The sequence below is a fragment of the Acomys minous genome (genome assembly GCF_964271855.1).
Source record: "Acomys minous genome assembly, chromosome: 8".
In the NCBI taxonomy this organism is placed as follows: Eukaryota; Metazoa; Chordata; class Mammalia; order Rodentia; family Muridae; genus Acomys; species Acomys minous.
Window position 1 is genome coordinate 79,303,005 of NC_140489.1, and position 24,264 is coordinate 79,327,268.

The 24,264-nt window shown below is 40.4% G+C and overlaps 1 protein-coding gene across 1 annotated transcript; it reads right to left on the reverse strand.

The window, feature by feature from the left end:
- Window positions 1–575: 575 nt before the first annotated feature.
- POLR1F (RNA polymerase I subunit F) lies at window positions 576–22,479 on the reverse strand. The gene is made up of 4 exons (XM_084793592.1): window positions 22,180–22,479; window positions 18,246–18,387; window positions 7,148–7,356; window positions 576–6,591 (listed from the first exon to the last, which is right to left on the reverse strand). Exons 1-4 carry the CDS (start codon window positions 22,431–22,433, stop codon window positions 6,216–6,218), a joined length of 981 nt encoding a protein of 326 aa, XP_084649718.1. The 5' UTR covers window positions 22,434–22,479; the 3' UTR covers window positions 576–6,215.
- Between the last annotated feature and the right edge of the window lie 1,785 nt (window positions 22,480–24,264).

The window sequence follows — 24,264 nt, forward strand, 5'->3', positions numbered from 1 at the left end:
GATGCCTGCAGGAGCCTGTGGTATCTACAAACAGTTGTAGTGCTTTGGGACAACCAGAGTGGGGGACTGAGAGGGTGGGTACAGGTAGCCCACCTAGGTCCCCAGGCTATGTGTGATGGCTGGAGTCACTGGTGGGGAGCAGGTTGGGATCTGCCAAATCTCAATGGAAGGGAGTCTGGGAGAAGGCAGCAGTTCCTGGCAAGCAGGCACAGGACTCTGGGGTGATGTGCGGGAAGGTGAGGAAGGGAAAGCATAGGTGTGTCTATTTGTGTCCAGGTATATAGTAGGTCCGGAAGACCAGAAGGCCATGTTAGTACCCTGAAGGTGTAGTTACAGGTACTTAGAAACCACCTGACATGATACTGGAAACTGAATTCAGGTCCTCCAAGAGCAGTAAATCCTCTTGACTGATCAATGATTTCTTCAGCCCTAAGATCTGCTTCTTAAATCAGAACTTCATGTATCTTTTTTTAAAAAAACATTCTTTACAAGTATATCTCAATTTCTTAAGTAGAACTCAGTTCTTACCATTGCATAATACACTGTAAAATACAAATAAAAGGGCGCAATTAAAATTAGCAGTCTATAAGCCACTTGGGAGGCCTCTAATTAAAGGCAAATCTGGGCTCATCTGAGTGTCAGATGAGTATGGGACACATAAAACAAACAAATAAATTGAACAGAATATTATAGAAAGCATAATGTAAGCCTTGTAGAAACTTAGAGGATATATACAAAAATATGGAACATTTTGGGATCAAATATTTCTATTAGTAATACTAAAAAATAAGTAAAGATAAGTAATTTAAGCCCAGGGAAATTAAAGAGGGGAGGGGATTACAAAATTTAGTTAAATAAAAAAATAGAATGTAAACACAAACATGGCAAATAAAGTCAAGTTATTTAAAGCTAACAAAATACACAACCTTTGGCATAGCTAGCTAGATGTGTTAGTATATGAAATAATTAACTTTGTAATATAGAAGAACCAGTTAGGAGACAGACAGACACACACAGACACACACACACACACACACACACACACACACACACACACACACACACAGTGGCAAAACATGAAACAAAATCCCTAAAATAAGGCCTATGAATGGCCATAATAGACAAAAATTTAGTGCCATTGTACAAAACAATTAACTAATCATTTTATAGAATTGTTCGGTCAGAAGACTAGCGAGTAGGACTGGGGAGATGCCTCATCCCCTCAAGTAACTATGCAGCACAAGGACATCCACTTCATCCTAGCACTCACCGGCAGAAAGCTGGGGGCTGTGGTGCACACCCATAATCCCAGCAACTGGGAATGCAGGGGCAGGAAGACACTCAGGGCTCACTAGGCAGATTGCCTCACTGAATCTACGAGCTCAAGATTCAGTGAGACCATCTCAAAAACTAAGCAAGAGAGCCCAGTGTTAACAGCTGGCTCCCACATGCACATACAAAACACAAACTCTACAAGGTACAGGTAGGTTCTTCACCCATACACACCAAGGTCTAACCAAATGTTTAATCAATAGGACCTGAGACAAGGTGTTCTGCTTCATGACTCAATTCTTGTTACTTCCAGAATTCAGTTCTTTGTGGATGGAGGACCGTTTTCCTACTGTCTGTTGGCCAGGGACAGCTCTTAGCTTCTTTCTTCAGTTGCAAGACCCCTTCCATCTACAGTAAGGGACAGTCTCTCATCATATTTTTCTCACGTCTGTATTTCTATTTCTCTCAATTTTTTATTTTAAATTTTTTATTAAAAGTTTTTGCTACTGCACTTGCATTTATTTTAAGCCTAACCCAATTTCTTTATTCCCTGAGCCATGATCATTTTCAAGGTGAACTACATTTTCTCCGTCTCCTTTAGCAGTTACAACTGTGGTAGCAGTGAAAATTCTAACAGTAGAGCAGGAAATCTGCATGTGACACTCATTCCCTAGATGAATAAACTGCATTTAGTTTTTAAAAACTAAAACATTCAAGAAAACATAATTAGTACTCCTATATGATGCAAACTCAAACATTAATGTGCAAATTTTTCCAATCAAATGCCCAGAAATAATTTCAAAATCCAAGAATTGCTGTATTACAATATCCCAGACACCTAGTAGCTTCAGTGATGATAGCTTCAATTGTTATGATCCCACACACATGAGAAACTGATTTACAGCTACTCCATACATGATTTGCCTTAAAACTCATTCAATTACTGAAAATATATTTTATATTTTCCTATATACAATGACTGGGGGAAAAGCATTGAACTTAGATTTAAGTTACAGAAAGTATAATTTGAGTAAGCTTTCCCAATAGTTCATTAAAGGTTTACTAGTTTTTTGTTTGGTTGGTTGGTTTGGTTTTTTTGTTTTTTGTTTTTTCTTTAATAATTTATTCAGATTACATCCTGATAGTTATCCCCTCACTTGTATCTTCCCATTCCCTCCCCCCTCCCCTTTCCAGCCTTCTCTCCTCTTTTGCCACCAGGTGCAGATAACTTTGACTTTAAAAGACTACTGTGACTGATTAGACTATATCTGCTTAAATCCTCGTGCAAAAATAGCAATCAGTCAGACAAAATTTTTCACACATAAGAATTCTTTTAACAAGCAAATTCTTTAAAACTCAAGACTATCAGCAGGGCATAATGGTGCATGCCTATAATATCAACACTCAGGGAGACAGAGGCACAAGGATCTCTGAGTTCGAAGCCAGCAGGGCTACAAAGCAAGTCCAGACAGCCAAGGATACACAGAGAACCCCTCTTGAAAAACAAAACAAAAAACTCAATTTGAGGGAAAATAAAAATGTGAGAATTTAGTTATTTTGCTAATCTATAATATACTTTTCCATCAATAGCACAAATTTGACATATTTTGTTGGTGTATATGGAAGGCTAGAATTTTGTGACTTAAATTTAATTATCTGTTCCAAAATTAATTATAATTTTATATTCAACCTCTAAAACATGAAGGAAATATTTACTAAACATTTTCAGGGCATGTTACATCAAATCTTGACCAAAAAAACAAACAAAGAAATTTATTTCAACCCATTTTAAATTACATATTTAAACAGTATTGCCCAAAGAAAAACATGAACCTCATTCATGTACATTTAACCATTGAGAAAAAAATAAATTGCAAACAGCCTAAAATTAATATTCTACTTAAATCATCATAGCAAAATTGTTAAGCAAAAAAGTTCAATTTCTATTTCCCCTTTTCAGTGAGATTCAAGCATCCTCCCTTGGCACCTTCTTGTTGCTTAGTTTCTTCGGGTCTGTGGTTTATAACATGACTACTCTGTACTTTATGCTAATATCCACTTATGAGTACATACCATGTTTGTTTTTCTGGATCTGGTCTACCTGGCTCAGGATGATCTTTTCTAGTTCCATCCATTTGCCTGCAAATTTCATGTCATTATTTTTAATAGCTGAGTAATAATCCATTGGGTAAATGTACCACAGTTTCTTTATCCGTTTGAGGGACACCTAGGTTGCTCCCAGTTTCTGGCTATTATGAATAAAGCTGCTATAAATATAGTTGAACAAGTGTCCTTGTGGTATGGTGGAGCATCTTTTGGATATATGCCCAGGAGTGGTACAGCTGGGTCTTAAGGTAGAACTACTCCCAATTTTCTAAGAAACCATCAAATTGAATCCCAAACTAGTTGTACAGGTTTGTGCTCCAACAACAGTGGAGTGTTCTCCTCAGTTCAGCTTGCGCTGTCACTTGACTTTTTGATCTTAGCCATTATGACAATGTTCTCAGAGTTATTTTGATTTGCATTTCCCTAATGACTAAGGATGTTGAACATTTCTTTAAATATGTCTCTGCCATTAGATTCCTCTGTCGAGAATTTGGTTTAGATCTGTACCCCATTTTTAATAGACTAGATATGGAGGATGGAAGGAGGGAGGGGGACCGGAACAGGAGGAATGGGGAAGAAGGAAGAGATTACTGAGAAACAGCTGGATTGAGTGGGGCATCTCTAAGGGAAAGCCAGAAACCTAGGAAACTCCCAGGCACCTATGAGGGTGACCCTAGTACAGACTCCAGGCGGAGATATGGAGCCTGAAGCAGTCATCAACTGTAACCAGGCAAGACTTCTAATGGAGGGATTGGGACATCAACCCAGCTACAAATCTGCCCTGCCTACAAGATGTGCAGGGATAAATATAGAACAGATTTGAGGGAAAAGCCAACGAATGGCTGGTCCAACTTGAGACTCATGTCATGAGAGGGTGCCCACCCTTGACACAATTAACGATACTTTGCTATACTTGTAAACAGGAGCTTAGCATAACTGTCATCAGAGAGGCTTCACCCAGCAGCTGATGGAAACTGATGCAGAAACCCACAGCCAAACATTAGGTGGACCTTGGGGAATCCTGTGGAAGAGGGGGAGGAAGGATTGAAGGTGCCAGGAGGGTCAAGGACACCACAAGAAAACCTATAGAATCAATTAACCTGGGCCCATAGGTGTTCATAGAGACTGAACCACCAACCAGAGAGCATGCATGGGACTGACCTAGGCCCTCTGCACACATGTGACAGTTGTGCAACTGTGTCCTCGTGTGGGTCTTCTAAAGCAGGATCGGGCTGTCTCTGACTAGCTTGCCTGCCCTTGGGTCCATTGCCACTAACTGGGCTGCTTTGTCTAGCCTCAATAGGAGATGCACCTAGTCTTACTACAGACTGATACGCCAAGGCTGGTTAATATCTATGGGCTGCCTCCCATTTTCTGAAGAGAAGGGGAGGAGGGTGGATGTGGGGGAGGAGACGGTGAGAGAGAGGAGGAAGGGGAAGCTGCAACTGGATATAAAGTAAATGAATATATTAATTTAAAGCTAAAATTTTCACCAACATAAATATTGAGAAATTTTGTATTTTTTTTGTACATCTGTAAATATAAACACTCTATTTTATATTGTCTGATGACATGTCCATTTGAAATAGTCATAGTTCAGAGACAGACCTGAAAGCCACCTGATTTCAAGTGTCCTGAAAGATGCTGGTTTGTACCTTTCCACTGTCAGTTATATCTACCTGCATATACTCTGTATACCATAGATAAAGTCAAGAAACATGGTTGGAAAAATTTATTCCAGATCAAACATTAAATTGATGCTCACACTATAAACAGTCAGTGAGTCAGTCAGTGAGAGCAGCAATGACTGACATGGAGAGGTCAACCCTACCCCTCTGTGTTTCCTGATACTAACTAAAGAGTGGTCAATGTTTTCTTCATGGTATTTACTACAATTACTGTTTATTTCCTCATTTATGCTGTGTGCATACAAGTATTTCTCCCACGTTGCTTCATGGAGGAAGGAACTACAGTATCTTGATTGACTTTATATCTTTTTGCCTCAATCAAATACATTACAGATATTAAGTGTCTAGACTGCATGGCTATGGATCAATTATGAGCCTCAACCAATTTATCCTCATCACCACCTTCTGATTAGGAACAACATATTCCACATTTTTTAATCAATGAAAGCAATGATAGTTGTCTCCTCCTCGAAGCCTATCTAGTAGCCTAACCTTAATCATTAAAAACTTACTGGAAATTTCCAAATAGCAAGAACCACATTCATCTTGCTCATGATTCATACTTAATAAAATAAGATGACTGAAACACAAAGTAAAAGATAAAAGCCCTTTCCAGTATAGTCTCAGAATTAGAGAACACACAAACACACCTTCTGGGAGAAATCAATGAGTTTGCCACCCACCACACACTCAACACTGACAGCCACAAGGTATGTAAGAGTTCTAGATATTCTTTAGGTATACATTTTAAATAAAATAGAAATTTTACTTAAGGGAATTTTAAGACAAGTAAACATATTGAGCTATTTTAAAATGTCCTAAGGGCAAAATTTATTATCAGAAAAAAAAATTCAAAGTATTATAAAGTTCTTTGGCAAATGTTGAGAATTTAAATTTTATGTAGAACATTTAACCTTTGAGTCAGGAGTGAAGGCATTTGTTAACATTTTATACTGAATTATACTAAAATAACACTTTAATAATACTAGTATTATCCAAAATTAATAGTCTGTTGTATAATTTCATTACAAAATCCTCCAGTTCCAAATCAAGTATATTTGTGAGCTTCCCAAATCTCTAGGCATTTCCTACCATCCAAAGCCTCTATTCATCTACTGCATCTGCGTATGCGAACAACAAAAAAGACAATTACTGCCTCTTCTTAGGTGATTCAAAATTAGCCTCTTCACTGTGTTTTCTTTTCTTTTTCTTCTTTTTATGGTCACTCTGGTAACCACTGGAGTCACTGGCTTGGAAAATGGGGTCCAGATCTTCCTGGTGTCTTTTCTTCTTTTTCTTCTTCTTTGGCTCTTCCACAAATAAGTCATTCACACTATCACTACACGGCAGGTCTGTTTCGTCCATTGGAGTGACATCTGCTAGCTCTGCGGCACTCTCAACTGTCGCATTAGTTTCTCTGTCCTTCTTCTTCTTCTTCTTCTTTTTCTTTGAAATTTTTTCAACAACCTCTTCACTGACAGTGTCTGCTACATCTTCAGAAACTACAGCACTCTTAAGTTGCAAACTGTGAATGAACAGATTTTTAAAATATTAACAGCAATAAGCAAAAGAAAGGAAAAATGAGGCCAAGACTATTTCAATACTATGAGTTTTCGACAACAAGGTAGTTTAGTGTGGCTCTAATTCCCAATGTCCTATCTTATTATTCCTCAGACCTCTGAGATATCTATAGCTGTCAGATGTCAAGCTCAATGGTGTATTTATCTAGCTGTTTTATTATCTGTGTGTGTTTGTGTGTTTTCCTTCCTGTGGCAAGCTGGCTTCTAACTCAGAATCCTCTTGTCCAAGCCTTCAGAATGCTGCAATTACTGGCACAAGCTACTGTACCTGGCCCAAATTTAACAAAAAAATGTTGTTTGTTTGTTTGTTTTTTCACTGTACTTCTACAGAAGCTCAAGCACAGTTTCAAAATTTGCGATTGGTTACAAAAATTCTAGCTATTTAGGATTAAATCCAGGCTAACTAGGTAAACCAACAACATCTGATAAAGAAAACATATTTATTTCTGGTATATAACAAAGCAGTAAGATTTCCTACTATTTCGAACATCATATACTGACCTTGTGGTGTTTAGCTTTCCTCGAATACAGAAAACTCCAGCAGAATCTGAATCTAAGCGAAATACATCAAATTCCAGTTCATCACCTACATTTATCTCCAACGTTTGCCACTCCTCATATGACATGTGATCAGGTTTAGGGATAGAGGCATTAAAACACCCATGCACTATACAGCCAATATGGCTAGAAGATACTTTATTAACCGTACCCTGTAAAGAAAAGAAAAGAAAGAATGCAAGGTCAAAAAGAGAGCCAGAGTTCAAACTTTATGAGCATGAAACTCATCTTTAAAAAAAAAGAAAGTCAGATTAATGGCATGTTTTAATATCGAAAAATTTTACAAAAAAAGCTAACAACTTACCATGTCACACCAAAACATAATTTTAGAAATCTTAGAAATTGTATTAAACAACTGCATGTCTTTTTAAGTGGACAACAACAAGTAAGCCAGTTCTGCCATAAACAAAGAAAAGCAGGCAGGTAGGAGGAAGCAACAAAAAAGCCTTCACTCCACTGCAGGATTCCCAAGGAGTAGATGACGCTATAACCACAGTGGAATCAAGCAGAGAATGCGCTGTCACATGCACATCAACTACGGAAAAGCACAAGACAAGAAGAAGCATCGGAAACTGCGTCCACATTGATATTTTTATAAACAGACTGAATTTCAAAGCTCACAAGCATATTTTTTACTGATTTTTTACTGAATTAACATGGTATTAACAGTTCTATTAGGAGAAAATTTACTTTTTGTTGATCTAGGACATGGATTCTTGACTAAGTCAGAAAACCGTAAAAGTATTATGTGACATCTATGCTTAAAATGAAGGTTTTCGTGGAATTTAGTTTGTAGTCTTCTTCAGGAGTCAACATGTATGAAGGGAAGTGTATGAATCAAAACCCTAAAATGTCTTTTTAAAGATGCATTTTTCTCGAACATAGAACTACAAAATAATGTAGACAGGCACACAATCACACTGTTACAGAAGTGGCAGAATATAAAGCTTCCTTATCTGTCATAACCAGCTAAGCCCCACCTTTAACTTCTGACGGCTTCTAAACAAAACAAACTATGGTACATCCATAGAATGAGATATTTATTTTTCAGCATTATAAACAAAATGAAAAACTGAGCTATCAAGTTTCAGGCACAAAGAAAATAACCTTAAATGCACGCTGCTAAATGAGAAAGGCAATCTGAAAAGGATACTTGCTTCATGAGGTAATAGCTAGCATGGCTGGGAAGATAGCTCAGTCAGTATAAGCACTTGCTCCACAGCCTGAAGACCTGAATTGGATCCACAGTACCCTGTGGGAGAAGGAGATAACTGCCTCTCTGCTAGGTGTACTCTGACTTCCATTTAACAGAAAAGGCAAAACTATAGGACAGAGAAAGAATCAGTGGTTGGTGCTCAAGAACTAATGTGAACAATGAGGATTAAGAGAATCACTACAACTTCAGCAAAGGGGAGCAAGACATGCTGCTAGCACAGGGCTGTCTCAGAGCCCAGTGACAGTCTGCTGCAATAAGACAAATGCCCAGTGTTTCAGAACACAGCAGCGCCAGCCCAGACACCAGCCCCCAACAGGAGACCTACACACCTACTACACAGACCTGAGTTTCAGCTACTTCAGTTAGTGTTGGCCTGGGGAACTCCCATTCTCTTCTTCTTTTGCAGGTCCTACAGCTGTCAGGGTAAGTCCAAGGTCCAACTTAGCACCAGCTATGATGGCCAATAGACTTTGACTACCACTTGCCACCTAATGTAGAGTAGCACAGCTACTACCATGATAATGCTTACAGATGAATCTTTAGAACATATTTGGCACCAGGCAGAGAACTGTGCCTACTTGTGAGACTTGTGTTTTGTGGATCTGTGTTGTCTCTGGCTACAATTCACATTTCAGTGTTCTGCTAAAATTGTGCAGGTCCTCATGGTTCTGAGGTTTAGGTATGACCGTTCTTAGTATTAGTACAGTTGGCCAAGAACCTGCCTTCATTAACACTTTCCTAACTTTGAGCTGCATAGGATATAAAACCCTACTTGCTGGGGGAAAGGCAAAGGTAATAAACACTAACCTGCAGAAAGCTAATGCTGACGTATCACAACAGCCCCTAGGGGCTAGCCACATATATCAGCTCTAGTGACATGAGGCCAGCTGACTGGCCTTGTACAAAAGAGAGATAGCATCACCTGTGGCTGATTTGCTGATTGTGGCAATGCTGGATGCTGGGGTGTACTGTGTGAAGGATGTCTCTGAATATTCAACTGTTGATTGCTGTACCAACAGTGAGCTGAATACTGGCTGGATTTGGTATTAAGAATAACAAGAATCACCTGCCTCAATATTTTATAAACATTCACCCTCCTCACTTGTTGATTGGCTTTAATAAAGCCCTAATGGCCAACAGCGATGCAGGAAGTGGAAGGCAGAACTTCTGGGTTCTGAGGGGCGGGGGGTACTAGAGGCCGGGGATCTTGCAAGAGGAACATGGGGGTGGACAAGCATGAATATCAGCAAAGAGGTGGAGCTGGCCACGTGGCAGGACAGTGCCAGAATTGGTTCAGAGTAGCCGGGAGGCAGCCTAAGCTATAATAAATATTAATAAGTCTCTGTCATTACTTAACCGCTGGCCAAATCCAGAAAGTCCCGCTATAGCTGGATCATAAATCCACCATAGCAATAGGCTGACCACAGAAATGTTGGTCCTGGTCTCGTGGTACTAATGGCTGCAAATATGACTTAAAAACCCGGGGCTGATCCATCCACAGTAAATCTGCCTAGAGCCAGGCAAAAACTTGTAGTGTCTGACCACAGGCCTGTTACTGTAAAGGAGACACTGAGTCTTATTCTAGTACCTGCTTATAGAGACAGATTATGCTTTATATAATATCAGACTTTGGGCACCATCTAGTTCTGAAACTGTACAAGTGATCAGAGGCTTAGATGAAACAAGCTGCTTAGAATCTCTGCAGAGACAAACGCAAACAAAGCCAGGGTAGAAAGCTGGATTAAATGCACCACACACCAACAAACATCAAGAGCCATCGGGAAGCCATGGCTTACTGAGTGCTCAAGCTATGGGGTCAAGAACCTGACCAGGTACTCAGCACTGTGTGGAACTCAGTATGCTTCAAGAAGACACTGAGAAACACAGGGATGACAGCAACTGCACACAGTGAAACTTAAAGCATGTCAGAGGCATCAGTAGAAGGACAGATCAAGTGGGAGAAAGAGTGATCTCAAAGGCTCACTAAGGCAAAGCGAGCGTATTTAAAGTATATGAAGGAGAAAAAGGAATGAAGAGAGGAATACAGAAAGCATAAAGAACTCCAGGTATTAAAAGAGCAAATGCTCAGATTACTGGTATGAAGGACTTGAGACGCTCACCCAGCTGTGAACTCTGTAAGCTATGCTAACGACCTGCCTGGCAACAGTGTCATGAATGCTATGGAGTAACAAACCACATTTTTATTGGCGCCAAGGCCACCCCAAAAGATGGAATCCATACCAGACATTGTTAAAGGGCCCCAAATCTATGGCAAGATGAGACACGGACCTTAGAGGAAAAGCTATTACTATTTTTAAGCTAAATGGACATAGCAATAAAACAAGTCCCAATGACTTAATGCTATAAGCACAGATCAGTACATCACTAAACCCTCCTCAGAGGGTTGGACAGCTATGGATGGCAATTAATACAGAGACTCACAAATGACCCATGGACAGAGAAAAAGAGATTTTAAAGTGCTCAGCCCTAAATGGGATATTTATATCTTATCTCTTCTCTCGAGGCTTGGAGACGATTTACAGAAGAGGGGTACAGTAGAAACACTGTAAGAACCAAAGGTAGAGGGTGATTTTTAGTGTTTTCTAAGCATAATAGGCAAATGCTCATAGGAACTGTGACAGCACGTGTCAAACAGCAGTCTCCTCCAAGACTCAAACTTCCCATCCTAAAGGGAAGTTCCTCAAGCTAAAACATAAACAGTCCAAGATAGCTTCAAGAAGTCCCTGAAACCAAACAGATTATCTAGGACCCTCCCTCCCAAGAGTAAACAAGAAAAGCTCCTGAGAGTCACCTCTACAAGCTAAGCTGCAAAGAAGACTCCCACAGAAGTCAGGCTGTAACAAAGACTGAGGCCCAGAACAGCTCCCTGGCAGAAGCAGACTCTGCTGAGCTGCCTGTTGAAGGTTTAGACCAACCAAGCTGCTTAGAAGGGACACTCTCCAGCTGCTGAGCTTCGTGCAGTCTATGCAGTATGCTCCAAGGTCCCAGATTGTGGGCTGTCATCCGTGCTGGGATGGGCTTTTGTGATGCAGCTGTCTTTGAGTAATTTCTATTCCCATAACTAACCCCTTAGCCCCGTTCCTATAAGTAACCCCAACAACACTCACTGGTTCACCAAGTTGGACTTTAATGATGTCCATACCTTGCTCTGTCCTGGGGTTGCTATCTGGAGTAAAAGATGTACAATGCATTTTCCCAAGCATGTACCACAGCATGTACAAGACCTACACAAACGCAAGACAAAATCCCAGCACAGAGGAGGCGTGATGGACAAGAAGTCCCTACCCCAGCTAAGGAGCTCTTGCTGGTTGCTACTAGAAAGGGAAAGCTCTATGTAATGGTGTGACACCTAGTATACCAAGCACACCTACAGGCAGGCCCCACATCCAGATGTACTCAGCCAATATAAACTGGACCTAGAAAAGTTGGGTGGAAGAAAATTGGGAGTGGAGTGAACATAATTAAGATAAAACATATAAAATTCTCACATACAATAATTATTTTTAAAGATTTCAGTTCAAAATCTTATCAAAATATATCAAGTGGAAGAAATAATTACAAAGTTTGAAGAGGGTTCTTTTGAATGATCGCATTTAGAGAAAAAAAGGGGCAGGGGATGAAGATAGTAATTAAGGTCTTCAAAGCACTATGAAATAAAATAATAACTACACAATTGGTATTCTTGAAGGGGAGGAAAGTTAAGGGCAGAGACAAACCTACTCAGTAAAATAACAGTACAGAAAGACATACAGGATCACGTGCAGGAGACTCAATCAGCCACAGCCAGAAAGCTCTTCACCATTTACATCTAAACTTTCAAAGACATAGGACAAGAACTTTTAATTTTTCAGAGGACAATCTCCAAGCTACATTTAAAAATAATCTGGTTAGAGTAACAGCAGATTTCTCAGCAAAGGAGGAGGAAGAGGAAAAGGAGGAGAAGGAAAGGAGCGGGGAGGATGAGGAGGGGAAGGAAGAGAGGAGTAGGAGGAGGGGGAGGAGAAAAGAAAAAAGATATAGGAAAAGAAAAAAAGAAAGCACAGGAAAATAAGTCCAGTAGGACAACTGGGTTTAGGCTAACAAGTTTCAATGCCTAAAATAAAGTGACTGTCAATCAAGACTAGTGTAGCCTATGTCACAGACATGAGGATAACTTTGCTTGACAAAGTTCCAGAGACCTCCACGTGATCACCACTGCCTTTAGATATTATGTATGGTTTGTCTAAAAATCTGTCTTTTCTCCTCAAACTGTCTTTTTCTGTTTATTTCTCAGGTTAAGGAAATTCATATAGGGAAAACTTTTTCCCACAGAGAATGTTGAAAGAGGGCATCTGGACAAAGGCTTGAGACAGTGTAAGAGTTTTTTGCTCTGACTTTGAGTACCCAAGCAGAAACTGCATGAAAGAAAGTTAAGACCTTGACATAACAATACCTAGCTAGATACTGTTACCTGTAGAAATCTTTAGAATCTGCTTTGAGAGCAAAAGGTGGGCTTGGAATGTCATGCTTTACAGATACTTTACAATAAAGGACTCCTTGGTAGTTAGCTTAGGCTTGGATAGCACACCTGTTGGTTTGGGACTGGGAGTAAGTCAAATTTTTTCTTTATTAAAGAACATTAGCTCAAGCTATGTTGACATGACAATCTTTTAAACACAATAGCCTTAGCCCGGGAAAATGCATAATTAAACTTTCTTGAGTATTGTTTAAGAAATAATAATCAGGTTATGCTGACTACTGCTTGGAAATTAATTGATTTTTGTTGTATGCTTTACTGTAGGTTATACAGAACTTTTTATATTTCCTTGTTAGACTGTTCTCTTACTCTGTTGATTTTTGAATGCCCTAAGGATTGTGAAAGATGAGAAAAATCATGATGTGATCTGTAATGAAAAAAACTGAACTTTACTTTAAATAAAATACTGGAGTTGGCCCAAGAAGAATGGCAAGCAAGTAATAGACATGAGAAAGTAAGCTAGAGTTAGATGGAACAGCAAGAGAAAGACGGTTGATAGCAAGCAAAAAGAGAAATAGAAAGATGGGTAACCAGGAGGGCCTGCACAAACTACTGTACCAACCAAGGACAATGCATGCAGTAAACCTAGACCCCTATTCAGATCCAGCCAATGGACAGCACATTCTCCCCAGTCATGTGGAGAGCAGGGACTGACTCTGATATGAACTCTGGTGTCCCCTGTTTGACCACTTCCCCTTTGTGGGGAGGCCTGATGGCACTCAGAGGAAGGGGAAGCAGGCTATCCAGATGAGACCTGATAGGCTGTGACCATATGGTGGGGGAGGAGGTCCCCTTCTGTCACAGGTCTGGGGGAGGGGAATAAGGCAAAAGGGGGGGGGGGGCACGGGAAGATAGATACAAGTGGGGTTAACAATCAGAATGTAACCTGAATAAATTATTAAATAAAAAGAAAGATGGGTAACAACAAACAAGAGAGACAGAAAGATGTGTAATAGCCAGCAAGAAAAGAGATAAAAAGGTGGGTGACAGCAAGCAAAAAGAGATAGAAAAATGGGTAAGAACAAGCAAGAAGAGAGATAGAAAGATGGGTAACAGCCAGCGAGAAGAGAGAGAGAGAAATGGGTAACAGCCAGCAAGAAGAGATAGAAAGGTAGGTGACAGACAGCAAGAAGAGACAGAAAAGTGGGTAAGAACAAGCAAGATGAGAGACAGAAAAGTAAAAGAATAACAAGAGTCAGACAGACAGAAAGCAAGACAGAGACAGATAGACAGTAAGCATGTGAGAGAGACAGAAAATAAAGTTCTCCTGGGCTTTAAGACCTTCAGTCTGTACCACAGATGCCTGCGTCACCAAGTATTTCTTCTTCCACCATTCCTCAGTCTCTCCTCAACAACTAGAGTCTCTAGTTGTTCAACCAACAGTTGGTTTCCCTTAACCAGCTGTTCACTGTACCATGGATCCACGTCTCCTCTCTCCTCCTCACCGTTCCCAGAGCTGGTCCGTGGGAGCAGCAATCCTATACACTAATAGTAAGGCTACTCTACAGAAATAAGAAACAACAATTTTCTGAGATAAGCAAAACCAAAGAGAATGTGTGATATCTGACCAGCCTTATAAAAGATTTATATGTGAGTCCTACAACCCAAAGTGGAAGAAAGAACACTACCATCAAGACTGTATATAGGAGGCTTCAGTGGCTGAGAGCACCGGCTGCTCTTCCGAGCACCTGAGTCTGGTCCCCACCATTCACCTGGCAGTTCACAATCATCTGTAACTCCAGTTCCAGGGCATGAAGCCCTCTTCTGGACTCTGTAGGCACTAAATGCACAGGTGCAGACATACACACAGACAAAACATTCAAATGCATAAAAGACAGTGTGTCAAAGAGTATCTGTCATTACATTAGGCACACAAGAGAATCAAATGAAATCAACACAGTAAGCCATCAATCTATAGAGATAAATAAAAGATGTGATAAACTAAGCATATTCAAAACTGAAAGCAAAGAAGTTAAAAAGAACCATATAAAGAACAGTTGCTTTGTAAGCCAACTGTGAGTGCATATTCTTTTTCTTTGATAAGTTTGAATGGAAGTACTCTGCATGGGGGGGGGGCAGTGGGGGAGGAACAGTGCTTCCTCCAGAAGACAAGGTTATTAAATAAAATCTCAGTGCCATGTATGAGATGTTTCGCTATGTATTACTGGTCAGGGAGGACCCAGTGATACCCAAAACAACTCAGAACACTGCCAGTACATTTGGCTGCCTACCAGAGCTAGATGGTAAGACCCTAGTGCTTAAGACACAACAGACTTCCTTTACAGGACCCACAGAAACCACACTGGAACTGACCTGAAAATGTCTCCCTTGCTGGCTACATGTCATGGTGCCATAGCTGCTGTGGGGAGTGTCAGCAGTCTTGCCCCATTAGTAGGCCCTGCATGTTACAGTGCTGCCCTGGCAAGCAAACAGTGGCATGGGTGCTGTGGAGTAGCAGCTAAGGCCTGCTCTACAGGACATAATTAATGTCTGAGTTAGAAACCTGGTCAAACGCGCATGGCTTGGGAGGTCACAGGCTAATGATGCATCTCAGAGTCTTAGAATATGAACAAATCAAAGAAAAAATAGGAGGAAAGTGATAATAAAGACCACATTGGAATTGGTTCTTAGAAAAGGCAAACAGGACTGATAAATTGTAACTGGGTATAGAGGCAAATAAGATTACAAAGCAAAATTACATTCCAAATGATACTACAGAATTAAAAGAGTGTTGGGGATTACTATTTTGTTGTTGTTTTTCCCGAGACAGAGGTTCTCAGTGTAGCCTTGGCTATACTGGATTCACTTTGTAGACCAGGCTGGCCTCCAACGCAGAGCCTGCCTCTGCCTCCTTGAGTGCTAAGATTACAGCAGGTATGTGCCACTGCGCCCAGCTAGAGATTACTTCTTTTGAAATAGTGTGTGTTAACATATTGGAAAATCTAAATGAAATGAACAAATGTCTGAACATATATGACCTAGCCAAGTTGAACCAAGCCCATTGGAATAGAGCTATAACAAACAGTGACCTGAATTGGCATTTTAAAATCCCCTATGAAGAAAAGACTTTGATTAGATGGCTTTATCACTTAATCTTACCAAACTTTTGAATAAGAACTGCTACCAATGATTCTCAAGCTATGCTATATAACTTAAAAGTAGGGTACTGATTCTGTGCATATTACCTTATTACCAAAACTTGAAAACAATACAAAATAAAATCTAGTAATTCATCTTCCTGATGAACACAGACTGACAAAAACACTTAAAATAATTGTAATAAAAGGTAACATTTATCAAAACGCATGTAGCATGGTCAAGTTAACCAGCTTATTATAGGGACTTAAGAACTGTATGACTTACAAAAATCAGTCAAATATAATGTAATTATATAAACAGAATAAAGAACTAAAATCATATGATTATTTTAATAGATGAAGAAATAGCATTTGATAATTTTCAACATTCCTTCAGGAAAAAAGTCCCCAAGAATTTAGAAATAGAAAGACGACAACAAAATAAAGACCTCTGCATGTCAGTTCACAGCCAGCAAAATATTGGAGGGGTAAGAGCATCTCCTATTAAACCTGGGATGACAGAAGCTAATCTATTCTCCCTGCCCTCCTTCACGAGAGTGCTAGAGACCAGCCAGGGTAAGGAGGCACTACAATGAAACAGGCACACCAACAGGAACGTCTCAATTACTCCCATCTGTTGGCAGGGCCTACACCAAGCCTACCACCAAAAGGTTTGAGTACTGACAAATGAATTCAGTTAAGCAGCACATATAAAAATAAACACAAAATTATCAGTTTTTCTAATAAAATTTTTCAGAAAGAAGTAATAAAATTAACCTTATTCTCAACAGCCACACAAACTACTTAGTGAAAAACTCCATTTAGGAGATGAAAGACATCTACAAAGCGAAGTAAATTCACTGATGAGAAAAAAAAAAAGTGGAAAGGTTTCCCCAAGTTATTTAGAAGACCCAATACAATTACAATGATCATATTGCTAAAAGCAATCCACAATGCAATATTCAAACAACTGATATTGTTCTTTATAGAATTAGAAAACAGAATCTTTACACAGAAGCACAAAAGACAAACAACAAGACAACCAAAAAAAGCAATCCACAATACAATATTCAAACAACTAATATTGTTCTTTATAGAATTAGAAAACAGAATCTTTACACGGAAGCACAAAAGACAAACAACAAGACAACCAAAACACAAGAAACAAAAGCAATAATATTTAAGTACCTGTAATTGAAGTAAGTCAATTAAAAAATGGGCAAATGATCTGATTAAACACACGTCAAAAGAAACAGAAACAGCCAATAAACACATGGGGAAATGCTCACACTGTAGCCACAAGGGAAATACAAATCAGTTTCAAAGATATTTGCAATGGCTAAGCACTTTCAAAGCTTGGCAGGTTTAGAATTACCTAGTAGACAGTGGCACACTACTGAGTGTGTCTGAGACAGTTTCCAAAGAGGATTAACAGAGCTTTGAAAAGCAGCCCTAAATAAGAGCAGAGCCAACCCAGAGAAGAGAAAAGCAGAGCTCGTGGTAGGCACCAGTATTCCTTTCTCTGCTCCTTGGCACAGAAGGACACAAAGATATCTGAGCTCTGTGCCTCCTTGTCAAGTAAAGCAGGAGCCACACAAAATCTTTCCTCCTTCAAGCTGTTTCTGCCAAGTATTTTGTGACAGCAACAAGGAAAGGACTCAACACTCTACTTGAATAGCTAATAACAATCACAAAAATATCACACTGAAGAGATGTGAGAGAAAAGAACTCATGTAAGCTCTCAGTGTGAATGTAAATCAGCAGACACCATAGGAATTCCTAAAACAAAAGGTAGGGCTACCATATGATCATAACAACCCAGAGAAAAGAAGTGTCCGCACACCCATGTTTACATGGCACTATTCACAACAGCGAGGACACAGCATCAGTCTACAAACCTGGCAAAAGATGAACAGATAACTAGAGTTTACATACACAGTGCAATACTGTGGAATAAATATATCCACACAGAAGAATTCCTGCAATTTGCAGCAATGAAGAGAGCTGGTGTGTATCATGTTATGTAAAATAAGTCAGGTACTGAAAGACAAATATAGGTTTTCTTCCATATGTGGAAACTAAAACTCAGTTTTTAAAGTACCCTGGGAACAGAATAGTGATCATCAGGGAGGAAGAAGGGTACTAAGTCAGGGTAGGGGTGCACAGAGAAAAAATTAAATGATGAAAGTAAGAAAAAAATGATTTACATACCATTAACTTTTGCCCTGGTTCAGGGCAGAAAATAACAAAATCTGCTTCAATGTTAAGATGAATGTGTCCTTGATCATCGTAAATATCTCCTAGTTCACCCACAACTCTGATGTTATCATATGCAATAGGGACACCTAAAAGGCTGTTAAAGAAAAAAGATTGACATGGTTAATCCTATTTAAAGACAATCATTCTGATCTGCTGTATCCCCCTGATATACCAACCCTTCCCAAACATAAAAACATCACCTTGTCTTTCAGACTAACATGAGGAGATGTTAACAATTACAGTTTACCAAAAAAATTCCAATGCCTTGGTTAAGTTAAAGTGACTACCAACATGGGAGCTCAGAACTACTCACTGGCAATAAACTGATATTTCCTTATATGCTACCCATTTCAATCAGTCATACTAGGAGAAATCAGACTAGGCAAGAAAAACATCTAGGTACTTGTATGACTGAATACAGACAATTTTCACATTATCTACCATTACTGAGTTTCTATGCCTAATAGTATATAATGAAGGAAGCATTACTGTTTAAGCTATAGCATCCAATCATTGGAACCAATGATTTAATACAGAAAAATACCAAACTAAAACCTTTTCTAGTGAAAAGAAGTGTTACTGTATATAACCATATCATTTGGGAACTGACAGTTAAGGAGACACATTCCAAGTCAAGATTAGCAGGCAGAGATTATTTCAAAAAGGGCAGTTAACAAAGAATGATGTATGAACTTTACTATTTCTCCCACACCAAATACGTCCTGAAGGAAACCTCCACCGCCCCATCACTCCTTTACCACATGTAAAAATGTATTACTATTTGTAACCTAATTTTATTGAATACATCTGTATATGTTTGGGTTTAACACACAACTCTAAGGTCATGGACAGCAAAAAATGTTTTACTGGCCTCAATTACATTTCTAGTACAATCCATCTAAAGAGAGAGTATTTCTCTAATAGATTTTATCTTAGTGAAACAGCCATAACCCATAGTTAAGAAATTGTAATAGCTACCAAACTAGGAAAACCATAAACTCAGAGACCTTCTCAGGAGAGTACTCTCGACTTTTTAGCTTCTACACATGGCTTGCCTAAGCAGGAGTCATAACATAAGACAAGGTTTGGGACACTGAAAACAGAACAAAAGGGAAATCAAAAAGTAACCACCACAAATGCCAAGAAAAAGTCCCTGTTGTTTCTACTAAAAACCTTCTCTCCATAAAATACTCAGAAGGGATTCTCCAGTGAGAAGAGCATTGCTGTTCTTTAGAAGGCACCTGGAAACTCATGGCACTGTTTGCAAAAGCCAAGAAAGAAAGTCGGCTATGCACAGAATAGTTCCGTGCATGGGCAAGCAGTCTCTACGCACAATTCTTGGACAGGGGATAAACCTGACATACTAAAACACTACTGGGAATGGAGCAATACTTAAAGACAAGAAAGACTGTTTTGTGGCACTTTATCAAGAATAACTATTCCGTAAAAGCACTGGTAACTGTAGGTACAGCATGTAGTATCTGAGCTATAAACACAAAATGCCTGATTCAATTTGCATTTGTGATTGCAACACTTATCCAGCGATTCTTATATAGAAGTGGAGAAACACCTAACTTCCTCAGTCTTCCCAGACAGTTATGCCTGAATATGTACTCAGTCTACAGCCTAGGACATGATGTACGTGTTTAATTATGTAGATAGGTCGTGTTGATCTTTACATTTCATTTCAGCATAGTGAACAATATTGTCATAACAGTGAAGAGAACACTGCAAGTTATTGCTTCTTAGGGGATACCAGGTCCCACAGGTTCAACATTGCTAAGGACTGTCAGGGGCATTGTGTGGAAGGCTAAAAAGAATTTGTGTAAACCCATAAAACTTTTGGGAAACAAAAAGTAACTTAACAAAAGTCATATATTCAAAGAAAGGCATCCTAACACTAAATATCCTTTTCTATTTAAAAAATATATATCTCAAGTAGCTATCAGGTTCCCGCAGTGACTTCACCTAGGACATGTAGGAGGCAACTAAGTCAAGTTTGAGGGATAGCTAGTTGAAGCATTTAGATCTTCTTTGAAATTAGTTGGAGAGAATGAATTTGACATCTTTAAACAACCCAAGGGTGCCATTCGGCAAAGAATATGCCTTTTGTTATTGTTGTTTTATTTCCCCCACAATTGGCCTCTTAAAATTTCAACTGAGATGTTATAATGTGATTTTAGAAAACTACTTACTTTCTCTAAGACAATAGTTCAAAGTTGAGAGGGGATATCTTTTTTTTTTTTTTTTTAATTTCTGCAACAGAGAAAGAAACCTAACAGTCTCTCTATGAGGAAATGCTGGTGAGACAACCCAAGAATTAACACAGGAGTCTCAATTCTATTTTATCATCATCACCATCATCACAACTATTTAAAGAGAGAAAACAGGCCTTTTGAAGCTACAGGGTTGCCCACAAGTCTAAAAACATAAGCTATACAAGATAAATGGCTAATTAAAATTATAATCCAATTCCTAATATTTTCAGTATTTTGTCCCTTTACTTTTAACTAATACTCAAATAACACTGGAACCTAATCTACATTGGAAAGGGGGAAAAAAACAACAACAGGTTTCCCTTAGCATATTTTTAGCATAGTAACAAGGAGGGGAGGTGTCCAGACGAATTAAAGAGTACATTCTAGTCTACATAGCTGCATTATCCAATTCTGTTACAGAAGTTATTGGTTTATCATCTGGAATAATGGCTATTATACAGCTCTAAATAATTTCCTCTGATAGATGAAAAACTGATTAGAATACTTAACATAACTGCCTATGTTTTCATGTTTAATGATCACCTTGTATGTCTTTCAAACTCTTTAATCATTTTCCTTACAAGTACTGCTAATTGACCTCTTTATCTACTGTCCCATCCTAGTTAAAATATCATCTAATTCAAAATTGTTTCCTAAATCGCATGTGTGGCCATGCTCCAGGGACTGCACGTGCATACTACTCCTCTCAAGAGAATTCCAAGTCTCAGTTGGAGGCATATAAGCAGATAAAGCAACTACTGCGTTTTAAGAATAAAAAACTTGGAACTAAAGAGACAGTTCAGTGATTAAGAGCACCTGCTGCTCCTGCAAAGAGCCCAGATTCAGTTCCTAGCACCCACCAAGTGGGTGGATCTGATGCCTTCTTTTGAGGGTACCAAGCATGCACATGGTGCACATACATACAGGTAGGCAAAACATAAATAAATCTAATACAAAAAACAAAACCACTTTAAAAAAAAAAAAGAAAAGAAAAAGAATAAGGCAGAATAGGAGGGATTTAATGACCCATCTAAGTCAACTTCCTGTCTTTGACACTCTACTTAGGAACCCAACAGCACTCAACATGTTTTCCACACAGCTCTTTCACTGCAGTTAGACAGTATTTACAGTCCTCTGGTTCCAGCATCCCAGCTCACTATACTACCCATCTGTTTAGGGCACTCGCTGGCAGAAAAGCTACCATTCGAGTCTGTATGCTGTATTCCACGGAAGGAGAGACAATCTAGTACTAACAGCAAAAATGCACTTTTAAGTGAGAATACACCCGGAAGTGGCTAAACCAAACTTTTAATACCCAAAGCTCAGGCTAGTGGGTTTCTGGACACAGGGCACGATCAGTCTCCACAACGGGAATTCCTTTTGCACTGCTGCACCGCCAGGTACACTCCACCAGTCAGTCTCACCCCTAGGACCTGGGCCACCACTCTCAAACCAGCGGCGCACAAGGCGAATGCAGACGCTGGGGCGATGACGACTCAAGAAGCTCCTGCGACCTTACTTCCGCGGCACCACCGGGTCACGCAGCCAGGGTCCATCCCGGGGCGGAGAAGGGGCGGCAGGCAACATCGGAGCTGCCGGCTCGCACGAGGAGACCGAGGAGACCTTACCTCTCGGAGTAGCGCAGGAGCTCGGCGTCCAGCTGCTCGCGGATGCCAGTGCGCTTCCTGCTCAGGTAGCGGGGCGACAGGGCGATGTGCCTGCGGTGCGGGGCGGCCACCAGGCAGGAGTAGCGGCTGCTCACCAGCGCACACGCCGCGGCGTAGCTCGGCAGCTCCAGGCAAGGCAAGACCCCGGCCTGACTCGCCACGGGCTTCTCGGAAGCCGCCTTGGGCCGCGGCGACTCCACACAGCCCGCAGCCATGCGGCTGGTCAGGGTGCTTCGGGTCGCGCACGGCTCACGTAGGCATCCCCGGCGCGCCGTTGACGCGCGGCTCACGTCATCAACCGGCGACCGAGCGCAGCCTGGGGATTTTTTTAATCTCCTAAGGCTGCATTATGGAGGTATGACCAGCAGAGGGCGGCTGCTCTTTCCCAAATCCACATACAACGCCCAGGCTGTAGTACCTATTGATTGAGCGTGCTTCAAACCCAGGCCCTTTTCCCCTCCCCTCCTTCTCACCCGATTTAAATAGCCGATCATTTATCATTCATCACTGCAAAGTATGTTCAGTTATGGACGAAGCTTGATTTTATTGATCTGGGAATTCAGACCTAAAAAGGCAGAGGCCTCGATATAGCTCGATTTTTTTTTTTTTAAGTATTAGTTGATTTCAGTGCTGGTCCAAGGTCTAGTAAATTAATGTCTTGTTTTTATTTGTTTTGGTGTTTTGTTTTATTTTTAGACAGTGTCTTTCCGTGTAACTTTGGCTGGCTTGAAACTATGTATGCTGAGACTCACAGCCAAACACTGGGCGAAACACAGGGAGTCTTATCGAAAAGTTGGGGGAAGGATGGAAGGACCTGGAGGGGCAGGGACTTTACAAGAAGACCAACATGGCCCAGAGGGGCTTTCTGAGACTGAAGCACCAACCAAGGACCACGCATGGACTGGACCTAGGCCCCCTACTCAGATGTAGCCAATGGGCAGTTCAGGCGTCATGTGGGTCCCCTAGTAAGGGGAGTGGGAACTGTCTCTGACATGAACTCTGTTGCCTGATTTTTGATCACCAGGCCACAGGGGAAGAGAGTGAGCTCAGTTCTGATGCAACTTGATGAGCTGAGGAATTGGGAGGGGGGAGGGGCGGGCCTGGGAGGAAAAGGAAGAGAAAGGGGAAGAGAGCGGGAGGGTGGTACTGGAAAGAAAGGAGGGATGGGTCTTCGATCAGAATGTAAAGTGAACAAATAAAGGATGGAGGGAGGGGGAGGGGGAGGGAAGAACTCACTATGTAGACAAAGCTGGTTTCTAACTCTTAGGTATCTACCTTCCTCTGCCTCAGGAAACCTGGGATCAAAGGTGTGAGCCACTATGCCCAGTTGAGTATTTTCTGTATTGGATTTAGCATAACTATTAATTAGTAAGAAGTTCCCGTTTCAGTTGCAGTGTGGCCTGATAAATTTTTATGAGCTGGAGCTACTCAATGAGGAATCAGAAACATTAATGGAGTATATTCTCTTTGGTGAACCCAGCCCTACATGGCAGGCCACAGATCTCAAAGGCAACATCTGAACTGATACCACCACATCTCCCCAACCCGGCTTCCCTCTTTCTTCTGTTAAATCACTGAAAAGTGTGTCACGCCATGCTTGTCGGATGCCTAAGCCCTGCTACCAGCCTTGGGCCTTCACTTGTATACCCAGACAAATCAAATCAGCAGGAGGCCTTCTATCATTTGGTCTGTGCAGTCCTAACCACCCAAACTGTTCCTCTGGCTCTTACAGTACCCAACTTCTCCAGTGATGGCCCTAAGCCTTAGGGGTAGGAATTGAACTATGTATGTAGCAGTTGGGACTAGAACCTACAACTCTACATTTGATTGGTAGTTTTCTGAAATGGTCTTTATCTGTTGCAAAGAGAAGGTCCTTTGATGGGGGGGAGGCGTGAGGACTACAGTTATTCGTGTGTCTAAAGACAAATATTTAGAATGTAGTTAGGGATTTGACTGCCTACTAAAGTGGTGATTGGAGGTTTGCCTCCAAGACCTATGATCTCACAAGCCATGGATAGGCACTGGGTTCCCAGTACTCAGCATCAT

What these genes read in the sequence shown, in the direction of transcription:
- POLR1F (XM_084793592.1), bottom strand. Translation starts at nt 22,433, where the DNA reads ATGGCTGCGGGCTGTGTGGAGTCGCCGCGGCCCAAGGCGGCTTCCGAG. An exon ending in AACCAGGGCAAAAGTTAATG is followed by an intron (nt 7,357 to 18,245) that starts GTATGTAAATCA and finishes TTTTCTTTACAG; the next exon opens with GGTACGGTTAATAAAGTATC. An exon ending in GGAAAGCTAAACACCACAAG is followed by an intron (nt 6,592 to 7,147) that starts GTCAGTATATGA and finishes GTTCATTCACAG; the next exon opens with TTTGCAACTTAAGAGTGCTG.